This window comes from Rhinopithecus roxellana, chromosome 2 (genome assembly GCF_007565055.1).
Source record: "Rhinopithecus roxellana isolate Shanxi Qingling chromosome 2, ASM756505v1, whole genome shotgun sequence".
Classification (NCBI taxonomy): Eukaryota; Metazoa; Chordata; class Mammalia; order Primates; family Cercopithecidae; genus Rhinopithecus; species Rhinopithecus roxellana.
Genome location: NC_044550.1, coordinates 77,561,216 through 77,574,694, shown reverse-complemented (window position 1 = coordinate 77,574,694; position 13,479 = coordinate 77,561,216). Strand labels below are relative to the sequence as shown.

The following is a 13,479-nucleotide window of genomic DNA, read 5'->3' as shown; positions in this document are numbered from 1 at the left end:
GACAGAGTAAACAGAGTTCCATTTTCATCTTCCTTGTTCAAATTAGAAGTTATTTATAGCTGTGTTTTAAGTGAAAATGAAACTCAAGACGAGTACCGGGAAACTAGTATATACATCAATAGTACACAGCCGTATCTCAGAGATAATGTTGAGAGTTAGACCCAGCGTTTCCTTTAACGGCAGCGTTTCCTTTAACGGCAGCATTTCCTTTAATGGCAGCCCTCTTTTGGGGCGATAACTGAGCCCGTATTTCCACATCCAGGAATGGGGTTCGCCTGAGGGCCAGCCTGTCATGAAGAGAGCACAGCTCCAGGCCAGAGCCCAACTTGCGTCTCACCTGCTCCCTGTGACCCTTAGGGCGACAGCCTCATGACCTGAATTCTGTACCCACTGACATGAAATGCAGGTGAGATGACAAAAAATCACAGTATCTCTCCCACAACAGCAGAGCAAAAGCCAGCGTTACGTCCCTGTCAGCCGGGTTGGCTTTTCCAGGGCAAGCGTGAGTGGTGAGGCCAGCTCTCTTAGTGACCGTCAGAGACAAGGCCTGGGCCAGTCCAGGAGTCTTGGGACTCCAATTTTCTGAATTATGAAATGTGAGTGTATACCCTGTCAATATATATATCATTTATATATAAAAATATATAAAAATTATATATTTTTATGATATCTTTATTGAGATACAATTCACAACTTACCAGTTAAGGTGTACAATTCAGTGGCTTTTTTTTTTTTTTTTAGTATATTCACAGAATTGTACAATGATCACAATTATAGAACATTTGTCATCTCCCCAAAATACCCCATACCTTTTATCCACTTAGAAAATAGATATAAAGTGTTTGGAAATACAGACTGGTAGTTCCATTCCCCTCAAGCCGCCTCCCAGCCCCAGGCAACCACCAGACTACTTTCTGTTGCTAGACATTTTGTATAAATGGAATCATATAATATGTAGTTTTTTGTGACTGGTTTCTTTCACATAGCATACTGTGTTCAAGGTTCCATCATGCTGTAGCATGTATCAGCATTTCATTCCTTGTTATGGCCAAATATTATATCATTGTATGGATATACTACACTATGTTCATTCGTTTTTCAGTTGATAAACATTTAGGTTGTTTCTACTTTTTGGTTCCTATGAATAATGCTGCTATGAATGTTCATCTACATGTTTTTGTGTGGGCTGGGCACAGTGGCCCATGCCTGTAATCCCAGCACTTTGCGAAGCCAAGGCGGGAGGATCACTTGAGCCCAGGAGTTTGAGACCAACCCAGGCAACATAGTGAGACCCCATCTCTACAAAACAGATTTTTTTAAAACTAACTGGGTGTGGTGGCATGCACATGGAGTCCCAGCTACTCAAGAATCTGAGATGGGAGGATCGTCTGAGCCTGGGAGGTTGAGGCTGCAGTGAGCCATGATCAGACCTCTGCACCCCAGCTTGGGTGACTCAGCAAGACCCTCGCTCAAAAAATAAAATACAGACTTAAAATTTAGAAAAGTAGAAAGTTTAAAATTTTTTAAATACAGGTTTTTATATGGACACCTGCTTCTATTTCTCTTGAATGTATGAATGAAGTGGAATTTCTCGTTCGTGTGGTAACTCTGTTTAACCTTTTAAAGGTTAAACATTATTTTGATTTACATTCTCCTGAAGGATAATGATGTTGAGCATTTTTTCATGCACTTACTGACCACTTCTATATCTTCTTTGTAGAAATATGTACTCAGATCCTTTGCCTGCTCTTAATTGGGTTATCTTTTAATTATTGAGTTGTAAAAGTTTTAAACATATTTGAGATACAAATTGATTATCAGATTTTTTCTAAAAATTCTCCCATTCTGTGCATTGTCTTTTCACTGTCTTGATGGTATCCTTCGAAGCACAAAAAAATTTAATTTTAATGAAATAACAATTTATCTATTTTTTCTTTTGTCACTCTGCTCTCATGACATGAAGATTTATACCCATACTTTCTTCTAAGAGTTCATGGTTTTAGCTCTTATAGTTAGGTCATTTTGAGGTTCTTTTTTTTTTTTTTTTTTTTTTTTTTTTTTCCTGGAGACTGAGTCTCACTCTGTCGCCCAGGCTGGAGTGCAATGGCATGATCTCGGCTCACTGAATCCTCCTTCTCCCGGTTCAAGTGATTCTCCTGCTTCAGCCTCCTGAGTAGCTGGGATTACAGGCATGCACCACCATGCCTGGCTAATTTTTGTATTTTTAGTAGAGACAGGGTTTCACCATGTTCATCAGGCTGGTCTCAAACTCCTGACCTCGTCGTGATACACCCGCCTAGGCCTCCCAAAGTGCTGAGATTACAGGCGTAAGCCACTGCACCCGGCCTTGAGTTAATTTTTTATGTGGTGTGAGATGAAGGTGACAGTCTAATTCATTCTTTTCCGTATGAATATCCAGTTGTCCTAGCACCGTTTGTTGAAAATACTATTCTTTCCCCCATTGAATTATCTTAGCACCCTTGTTAAACATTAATAGACCTTAAATGTTAGGATTTATTTCTGGACTCTTAAATCTAGTCCATTGATCTGTATGTCTGTCTTTATGCCAGTACTGCACTGTCTTGCTTACTGTAGCTTTGCAGTGAGTTGAACTTGGGAAGTGTGAGTCCTCCAATTTTCTTGTTCTTTTTTGAGTCTCTTGAAGTTGCATATGAATTTTAGGACCAGCTAGCCAATTTTTGCAAAAAGGACAGCTGGGATTTTGATAGGTATTGTGTTGAATCTGTAGATCAATTTGGGAGTTTTTCTATCTTAACAACATTAAGTCTTCCAACCCATAAACACAGAACATCTTTTATTTAAGTCTGTCCATTTCTTTTAGCAATATTTTATAGTTTGCAGTGTGCAACTCTTTTTTTTTTTTTTTTTTTTTTTGAGACGGAGTCTCGCTCTGTCGCCCAGGATGGAGTGCAGTGGCCGGATCTCAGCTCACTGCAAGCTCCGCCTCCCGGGTTTACGCCATTCTCCTGCCTCAGCCTCTGGAGTAGCTGGGACTACAGGCACCCGCCACCTCACCCGGCTAGTTTTTTTTTTTTGTATTTTTTAGTAGAGACGGGGTTTCACCATGTTAGCCAGGATGGTCTCGATCTCCTGACCTCGTGATCCGCCCGTCTCGGCCTCCCAAAGTGCTGGGATTACAGCCTTGAGCCACGGCGCCCGGCCGCAGTGTGCAACTCTTACATGTGTTTTGTTATAGTTATTCCGAAATATTTTATTCTTTTTGATGCTATAGTAAAGGGAATTCTTTTCTTACTTTCATTTTCAGATTATTCATTGCTAGCCTATAGGTTTTGTGTATTGATCTTGTATCCTGCAGCCTTCATGAACTCATTCATTTTTTCCAGCATTGTTGAGGTATAATTGACAAATACAAATTATATATATTTAAGGTGTATTGATTTGATATACATTGTGAAATGATTACTGTAATCAAGCTAATTTAACATACCTATTACCTCACATTGTTACTATGTTTTTTCTTTTTGTCTTTTTTTCTTGTTTTTTTTTTGGTGGGGAGAGTTTGGTGAGAGAATACTTAAGATCTACCCTCTTAGCAAATTTCAAGTGTAGAATACAGTATTACATGAGATCTTCAGAAAATTTTCATTTCTTATAACTGAAGCTCTATACCCTTTAACCAGCATCTCTCCATTTTCCCCCTTCCTTAGCTCCTGGTAATCACCATTCTATTCTCTGTTTCTATGAGTTTGACTGTATTAGATTCCATATATAACTGAGAACATGTATTACTTGTCTTTCTGTGCCTGGCTTATTTCACTTAGCATAATGTCCTCCGGGTTCAACCACGTTATCAAAAATGACAGAACTTCCCCTCTTATAGGCTGAATATAGTATCCCATTTTGTATATATGCCCCATTTTCTTTATCCATTCATCTCTTAATGGGCATTTAGATTGTTTCTGTATCTTGCCTGTTGTGAAAATGCTGCAATAAACATGGGAGTGCAGATATTTCTTCAGGATGCTGATTTCACTTCTTTTGGATATATGCTTAGAGTGGGATTACTGGATCATAAGGTAGCTCTATTTTTAGTTTAGGGAATGTCTATACCGTTTTCTATAATGGCTGTAGCAATTTACATTCCCACCAGAGCGTACAAGGGTTCCCTTTCTCTCCACATCCTTGCCAACACTTGTTATCTTTTGTCTTTTTGATCATAGCCATTCTGACAGGTATGAGGTGGTGTTTCATTGTAGTTTTGATTTGCATGTCCCTGATGATTAGTGATGTTGAGCACTTTTAAATCACCTGTTGGGTGATTTGTATACCTTCTTTTGAGAACTGTCTGTTCATTTCCTTTGCCCATTTTAAAATCAGGTTGTTTGGTTTAGACTATTGAGTTCTGTGAATTCCTTATATATTTTGTATATTGACCCCTTATCAGACATATGGTTTGCAGATATTTTCTGCCATTAAGTTGCTTTTTGATTGCTTCCTTTGCTGTGCAGAGCTTTTTAGTTTGATGCCATCCCACTTGTCTGATTTTTGCTTTTGCTGCCTGTGCTATTGGTGTCACATCCAAAAAATAATTGCCATATCAGTGTCAAGAAGCATTTTCTCTCTATATTTTCTTCTACCAGTTTTATGGTTTCAGGAACTGTGTTAAAACTTTAATCCATTTTGCATTAATTTTGGTACACGGTATAAAAAAAAAGGGTTCATTTTCATTCTTCTGCATGTGAATATTCAGTCTTCCCAACAGTAATGTAATTAAAATTTAGATTGAGAAGTAGATATTTGCATATAGGGTTTTTCTGTCTTAAAGAATCCTAAAGTGTAAGTATCTCAAATGGATGAGGCTCAGTATAACTCTCCATCCTCATCCCCACCACCCAAGGAACTTCCATCACTAATGATGACTCACCACTGCTAGGAATACTCTTACCACTCTCTGCAATTTGAAAAACCCCACCAAGTATCTCCACCTTCTCCTCAATATGGCTGTTAAACCCTTCAGAACTAACAGGTTAGCAGGCAGTTTTCAAACTTATTTTGAGAGTCAGACCCTCCTTTTTCAAGTGAAATCTTAATGAAAACCACAATAAAATAAAAGCAAAGCTGCTGGGGTTGAAGAGAGCAATGAGAAGGTGAAGCGTCAGCCTGGCTTGTTATGGTGACCTCCCCACCTGTGCTCCTAAGCGGCCCGTTGGGACTGTGTGGTCATTCCTCGGTGCATGGTTTTGTAGCTTGGGAACCTCTACCTTAGGAAAGTTTTTAAGTAGCCAGCCTACTGTGGAACTGAAAGAGGGAAGGAGGCCACAGGAAAATTCACCAGTCTAGCCACGATTGCAACATACCACATCTGTGATTTCACCTTCTCTTGCAAGTTTCCTTTGAGAGGTAGGGAAGTAAAGTGGTTCAATCGTAAGCTGTAGTTGCAAACCAAAGGGCAGAGCGCTCACATTTTTGATATTGTATCTGTTGGATATATCTCAGGTGCCATCAATGAAAAGGCCACACATCCTGGGTACTATGAAGACTTAGTGGAGAAGTCCATGGGGAAGTATAATCTCGCCACGGAGGAGATTGAGAGGGATTTACACCGCTCCCTTCCAGAACACCCAGCTTTTCAGAATGAAATGGGCATTGCTGCACTAAGGAGAGTCTTAACAGCTTATGCTTTTCGAAATCCCAACATAGGGTATTGCCAGGTAAATGTCACAGGTGGTTTATGCTAAAAAATAAAATAAAAGTTCTATTTATTTGCCAACACATAGTGGGAAGGAAGGTTTACGGTTAACAGAACTATGACTTCCCCAGGCCCTCTCAACCTTGGCACTGTTGACACTCTGGACTGGTTAATTCTTTGTTGTATGGGCTGTTCTGTTCTTTGTAGAATGTTTAGTAACATCGCTGGCCCCTACCCACTAGATGCTGGTAGAAAATCCCCAGTTGTAACAACCAGAAATGTCTCTAGATATTGCTAAGTGTCTGAGAGGCAGAATCATCCTGGGTTGAGAACCACTGCACTGAGCGGAGGAACCCTTTCTGGATTCACCACTGCCTAGCTAGTGACCTGGAGAAGATCCTTCTGATCACTCCCTGCCTCAACCCTCATCCCACCCTGGAGGAAGAGAGAGCATCCTGAGCACCAGGCCTGTCACTGTGGCTCGCCACAGTGTTCCTACTTTGCATCCTCTTAAGTAATCATGTCCTTAAATAGAGCTTTTATATGCTAGGGTTATGTCTTAATACACACTAAAATAAATGCTTAACTTAGTATTAAGAAAGGTGCCTACATACCAACAAAAGTCATCTCTTGTACTGGTATAGATGCCAAAATTTGGGAAGCTCCAAAATAACATGACCTTAGAATCAAAGGCTATATCGTCATAGAGGCCTTCCCTGACCATCCAGCAAAAGCTAAAAGAGGCTGAACTCCTACTTCAACACGCAAGTGCACGTGCATGCACATGTTAGTCTCCCTTTACTGCATTAGTTTACCTTTTTATAACTTTCAATTTAAATAACCCCCCACACAGACTAGTTAACCTTTTCATCTTTGTTTTATCTAACACTAGCATTTAGGACCTGCAAGATATCACCACTGTGTCCCTCATCTTCCAATACCTAGTCCAGAGCCTGTTACAAGGTAGACCCCTAAAAAACCTATCTCCACTGAACTGGCAGGGACCATCATCATGTACTAGGATCAGCAGGTTAATTCTCAAGTGGAATTTCCATGATGATGTCACTTGGGAACAAAATGAGTAAGACTTACAAGAAAGAGCCTATTCAACCAAAATACCTTTTTTGAAATTATATTGTAGAAGCCTGATGAACAGTTACTGGTTTCTAGGAGATCAAAAGCATAGGAGATAATTGGCCTCTAATATAATAAAGTTCATATTTATCTTTTAATCTTCATCTTTTTAATTAAGAAGACTATTAAAGTAGTTGGGTCTAGAGTGGTTATGAGGTATCTGATAATATCTTTTAATAAAGTACAGTTACTTTAGAATTTAAATCACTCTCAGTTATCACTACCATCTCTCTCCAGATGGAAATGTTGGGTGAGGACTCCAAGTCTGAAAGGTTTCATTGTTCTGTGAGGAAAGCCTGGAGCCATGTGTACCTGATTATAGAAACCATTATGGAAAGTTACAAAGGAAATGTTTACCTCACTGAATTAAGAACATTGAGAGATTTTAGCAGGTTAAAAGCTTTGTGAAATAGCCTTTGGGCAAATTTTTGGAATAGGGGTTTGCCAGTAGGAGTTCAGGGCTCTGTCTGGTGAATATTGGTGCTGAGGAAGACTCTGCAAACTTACTGGTTCAAGGCTCAAGATTTTACATTTTTAAAGGGTCATAAAACAAAACTCAGAAGAATATGTGACAGAGACTATGTATAGCCTCCAAAGCCTAAACATGTTTATCTAACCTTTCATAGAAAAGGTTTGCCAGCCCCTGTGAGAATAACTGAGTAATTTTAATATGCTAACAGAATTTCTTATATTTTAAACTGTATTTGTTGACATCCTCTTTCACTTTTTTAGGCCATGAATATTGTCACTTCAGTGCTGCTGCTTTATGCCAAAGAGGAGGAAGCTTTCTGGCTGCTCGTGGCTTTGTGTGAGCGCATGCTCCCAGATTACTACAACACCAGAGTTGTGGGTAGGTGGAGATGCATTTAACATTTCAACCTATGTCTTGTCAACAAGATGTTTTTAGAGAGGTACCAGCTGGAACACTATTTCTGGTCACCATAAGCCAGAAGAGTTTCAGACTACTCCAGTTTTTCAAAATGGAAATGAGAGAGGTTGAATTAATATGGTTGTATACAAAGGAGCCCCATGGAGTTTAAGGGACTACACACATACCACTGCTCCAGAAATTATTTTAGAAAATATTTGATGTGTGTGTCACTCTGACATGTGAGAGCTACACCAGGTATACGTACCATCAACACAAAGAGATTTGATAAGAAAATTAATAAAGAGGATGGGAACCTATGAAATACAGAGGTATTCCCAGCCCCCCCCCAAAAAAAGGCTATCTGGGGTAGAAAAAATAGAATATAGAGGTTTATTGAAAACTAGGTTTCTAAGGTATTTTTCAGGACTGTTTTTATTGCAAAGCAAACACCTGTTTTGAGGATTTAATTTATTGCTGTAACTCCTTGTAATTCTCTCAAATGTCAGTGATTCATTTTAGCAGGACAAGCTTTTCATTGCTAGGGTCATACAGTATATTGTTTATGCTTCTCGCTTGCTTTCTTTCTATATTTCTAAACATTTGCACATGAATTTGATTACTGAAAATATTATCAAAAATGTCCTTAAGTTGATCATGAATGTGTACAACAGGAATGCTTTTAAGTTTTAAAAAAAGTAATTGTTTTAAAAAATGATTAATACATGGGCACCACGCATCCGGAAGTGTGATTTTTTTTTTTTTTTTTTTTTTTTTTTGAGACCATCTAGCTCTGTTGCCCAGGCTGGAGTGCAGTGGCGTGAACTTGGCTCACTGCAACCTCCGCCTCCCAGGTTCAAGCGATTCTCCTGCCTCAGTCCCTGAGTAGCTGAGACTATACAGACTCCCGCCACCATGCCTGGCTAATTTTTGTATTTTCAGTAGAGACAGGGTTTCACCATGTTAGCCAGGCTGGTCTTGAACTCCTGACCTCAGGTGATCCACCTGCCTCAGCCTCCCAAAGTGCTGGAATTATTATTATTAATATTATTTTAATAAATAAAAGTTTGCCAGCTAAGCTGCTTAGATGTACATTTGGAACTGTAGTCATGTGTTGATGTTCTGGCTGATGATGGACTGCATATACAACAGATGTCCCATTAGATTATAATACTGTATATTTACTGTTTCATTTCTATGTTTTGATACACAAGTATTTACCATTATGTTATAGTTGCCTGCAGTATTTAGTACAGTAATGTGCTATACAGGTTTGGAGCCTAGGAGCAATAGGCTATGCCATACAGCCTAGGTGTGTAGTAAGGCTCTACCGCCTAGGTTTGTGTGAGTACTTTCTAAGATGCTGACATGACAAATTCGCCTGACAACCCATTTCTCAGAACATGTCTCCATTGTTAAGTGATGCATGACTATACATGGATGTATATTTCATGCCAAACCAAACATTATGTTGCCAACACAATAACTAATTGTATGTCATGAAAACTTTATAAACTGGCTTTCTTAACAACCCTTATAATTGTCATGTGATTGTTCTTTTTTGGAAGGGAAAACGGGACAGGAAGAGCCCCGAAAAAGAAGATGCAGCCAGAACTAATCTGGTGACTGAGCTGTGTTGACACCTTGGTCTAGTAACAGTCACAGCAGAACAGTTAGCAGAAAGGAACAGAGTCCTGTGCTAGCAGTCATTGTGAACTGGATTATTAGTCAAGTTGTTTGAATGGATTCTTTAGTTACACTGTGTAGTTGGCTAAGCTGTGCCTTTTTGTGTACCTCGCTGCTACAGGTGCACTGGTGGACCAAGGTGTCTTTGAGGAGCTAGCACGAGACTACGTCCCACAGCTGTATGACTGCATGCAAGACCTGGGCGTGATTTCCACCATCTCCCTGTCTTGGTTCCTCACACTATTTCTCAGTGTGATGCCTTTTGAGAGTGCAGTTGTGGTTGTTGACTGTTTCTTCTATGAAGGAATTAAAGTGATATTCCAGTTGGCCCTAGCTGTGCTGGATGCAAATGTGGACAAACTGTTGAACTGCAAGGATGATGGGGAGGCCATGACCGTTTTGGGAAGGTATCGTACTAAGCCTCACTTTGAAAACCACCTCCGGTTTTCTTCCTCATGCTTTCTCTTCATTTCGTGAGTCTTAACTGATTTGATGGTGATCATAATGCTCGCTTCTTCCTGTGGCTGACGATTTATTTTCATATGCTTTTTCTTTAGAAATTAACAGAATTTCTTTCTCTCTTTCCATCTTTAAAGAAACTCTAGTCCTTTGTTTTAAAATGTAGAACTTGCAGAAAGTGATTGGAGAATTATAATGGGAGGATTCCAGTTTCTTCTCCCTGTGACTTCTGATGCATTCTTCTTCCAGGTATTTAGACAGTGTGACCAATAAAGACAGCACATTGCCTCCCATTCCTCACCTCCACTCCTTGCTCAGCGACGATGTGGAACCTTACCCTGAGGTAGACATCTTCAGACTCATCAGAACTTCCTACGAGGTAGGTCTTGTTTCCTAGCTGAGCAGAGCTTGACCATGCATTCCACACTTCCATTGCTGCCTGTTTTGTGCTGATATAACAGAATACCACAGACTGGGCAAAGAACAAATATTTATTTCTCAATTCTAGACTTTGGGACACCCCAAATCAAGGCATTGGCAGGTTAGGGCCTGGACTTTCTGCTTCCAAGATGGCACCTTGCATGCGGCATCCTCCAGAGGGGAGGAATACCACGACTTCACTAGCAGAAGAGAGAGAACCCATGCTCATAAGACCTTTTTATAGTGACGTTAATCCATTTGTGAGGGCAGAGTCTTCATGACCTCAGTGTTGCAGGTGATTGGCAACTATCTGAGGCTGCTATCATGTGGATAGTAGGAAGAATTTACCAAGGCAGTTGTAAGTAAAGAAAAGCAGATTTATTAAGGAAAGCATGAAAATACATTTCAAGGATGCAATGGGCAAGTTAGCAAGAGAGGAGTTAACTGCAAAGAGACAAAGGCTTGTTGGGGATTTTATAGGATGGTTCTCGTGCTGTGTGCTGGAGAGGGCTTTGTGCAGTACTGAGAGCACCGCAGTTGTAGTGAGCTAACTTGCATTTTTCTGTCAGCCGAGGGTCTGGTGATAGCTGGGCACAGGAAGATTATGAGTTATTTGTGCAGGAGAGCTATGTGCCCTTGATCATGAAGAAGGGTAGACTTATAGCTTATTTGTTTTGATTATTTATTTATAAATTTATTTATTTTGCTTTCCCTGGGTCCTGCTAGCCCAATTCCCTTTCCCTAATTAGGACTCCACACTAAATACCTCCTATGAGACCCCACTTTCCAACACTGCTGCGATGGGGATTAATTTTCAACAGGCGTTTTAGAGGGAATACACTGAGACCATAGGTTTACCTGCTTCCTTCTACATTGTGAGAACTACTGGTCAGAAGTAAGTAGTTCTGTGCTAGCTGACAGCTTTGACCTCCAGAGATGGACACTGAATGGAGCCTGGATGTCTTGATGAGTCTAATACCATAGTAGCACATGGCAAGACAAGCTGTGGCTCTCCAGCGCTTTACCATTCCCATCCTGAAGCCTGATCTAGTAGCAGCTCAGTTTCAACTCTTTATAGATTAAGGAGGGGCTGTTGAGAGTGGGCATGGGGAGGCTGACCTTCACAAATCAATTTGCTTTCTGTTCCCATGCTAAGTACTTAGGGCTTCTTTGAAGTAGACAGTCTGAGACACTTAGAATAGCCTGTATAGCCCAGAGTAGACAGAGTCCCAGGATTCCTCTAAAATTGCTTGGCCTTGGTGGGGGAGGATGCTTTCTTGTCCATGATGACCCTGGAATCAGCCTGATCTGCTGCTCAATCTCACAACAGAACTAATATGCTTCTTGGGGTAAAGGAACCACAGTGCCACTTGCCCCCTTAAGCACCTGGTGGTTTGTGAGGCCCCAAGTGTTCATAACACTTGATGGTTTCTTCATTTCCTGATCCTTGATTCTCTAAACTTTTATAGAAATGGTCACTAAGAAGGAGAAAGCATGAGTATTCTGCTGAGCACACTGTGCTCTCTGCAGATGTTTTGTGATTTTGATTGGTGATTGTCAGTATTCCAGCTAGCAACAAAGTGGATAAGAGAGAAATAGTAAGGAATGGAGTGAGATCAGAAAGTCTGTCTTAAAGTAAAAAATTTAGTGCTTTAAAAAAATTGCTATGGATATAGAAATCTTTTCAGAAATGTTTGTCCTAACTCATAATGAGACAGACTGGTAATTATTTTTTTTAATCTTCATTGAAACTCCATATGTATTGAAAGCAAAATATTTTGTTTTAGAATCATAAAAGCAATACATGTTTATTTTGGAAATTGTAGGGAAATAGGAGGAAAAAAATAAACTGTATCCTATAAGCATTTTACATTTCCCTTAAGTATGTTTTTATACTTACAACATACACTTTTAAAAAAAAGGTCCTTCTAAATACTGCTTTGTCATTTTCTATGTATACCATGAGCATTCCCTAATATATTAAATATTATTTGAAGGCATGATTTTACTAAATTGTATTCTGCTTTAATGAGGTAACAAAATTCATTTACCTAGTTCCCTTTTGTTAGACACTTACTTCGATTTCTTCCAAATTTTCCGTATTATATAGCATTCTAAGATAAACTTGTACCCAAATATCACATCTCTGATTATTGTCTTAGAATCCTAGAAATGAATTTAAATTAAAAGTTTGGGTTAAAAAGAATAGATTTAAAAAAAAGAAGGATCAAGCTATTGGCACACACTGTCAAATTTCCATAAAGTATGTTTCAATTTATGTTTCCACTATTAGATATAAAGAATGAATATTTCATCTTACTGTCTCCAAAACTATTTCCATATGCATTTAAAAAAATCATTGTCCCAGGACTTTGGAATAGTACTGTATGACGTAAGCAAGAGCTTTTCTATCTGTGGGTTGCTTTTCTAAAGGAATCCTCAGACCTTGATTGTTAAAAGAATTCTGGACCAAGGTATTGTGGGATATAATGGGGTTTCTCTTCCAATTATCTGATCAATCTTTTATTCTTTAATTCATAGTACGCCCCACCTTTTTCTTCTTTTTCTCCTTTTTCCTTTTTGCCTTTGTTAGATGCCTAGTGCCACCTCAGTACCAAGCGTTACCAGTACCAGCTCACATTCCTTTCCTTATTTGGAAAGAGGACTCACTTTCTTGTTCATTACCGACACCCGCTTCCCCTTTCTCTCCACTTTCTTTTACGTTCCCACCCTATCTAAAAAAATCAAATGTTTGGCCAACCGGGATTAGTTTAGATTGTATGACCCGACCCCAGCCAATGGGGAAAGGGTACAGGGGCAGGTCCTGCATCAGGAATAAAGGCTCTCCTGCCCTTTGTTCAGATGTGCTCTCATGGCAACTGGCCAAGGAGGCACCCCTCTGCGCAGAAGTGAAATTGTTTTGCTAAGAATCTTTTGTTCAAGTGTTCAATTTCCTTAGGATTTTGAGCATTATTCCTAAAGTATTAAAGGTTAGTATGTGGCAACTCAGCTTTATTCTCAACAGCAGATAAGCCAGCTTCATGCTGAAGTCAGCACTTTGCCCATTTTTAAAGGGAAAGCAAAGAATTGAGACAAGGCCAAGGGCTGATTTCCATTTACATCCTCTTGGGCTGATCCCTAATGGTGGCCCTCAGGCTGCCAAACATCCTATCATAACAGGACAAAGCTGCAGTTCCCTTGCGCTGCCTGGAAAGACAATCCTTTTAATTTATATCAGTGC

At 39.7% G+C, this 13,479-nt stretch overlaps 1 protein-coding gene across 1 annotated transcript in view; it reads left to right on the top strand.

Annotated features, from left to right (window-relative positions):
* Positions 1–13,479, top strand: part of TBC1D9 (TBC1 domain family member 9) — a 139,312-nt gene that overhangs the window by 92,091 nt on the left and 33,742 nt on the right. Inside the window, exons 10-13 of the mRNA XM_010355931.2 lie at positions 5,479–5,693; positions 7,538–7,655; positions 9,481–9,766; positions 10,068–10,197. Of these exons, the coding sequence (XP_010354233.1) occupies positions 5,479–5,693; positions 7,538–7,655; positions 9,481–9,766; positions 10,068–10,197 (749 nt within the window). The remainder of the gene's footprint in view (positions 1–5,478; positions 5,694–7,537; positions 7,656–9,480; positions 9,767–10,067; positions 10,198–13,479) is intronic.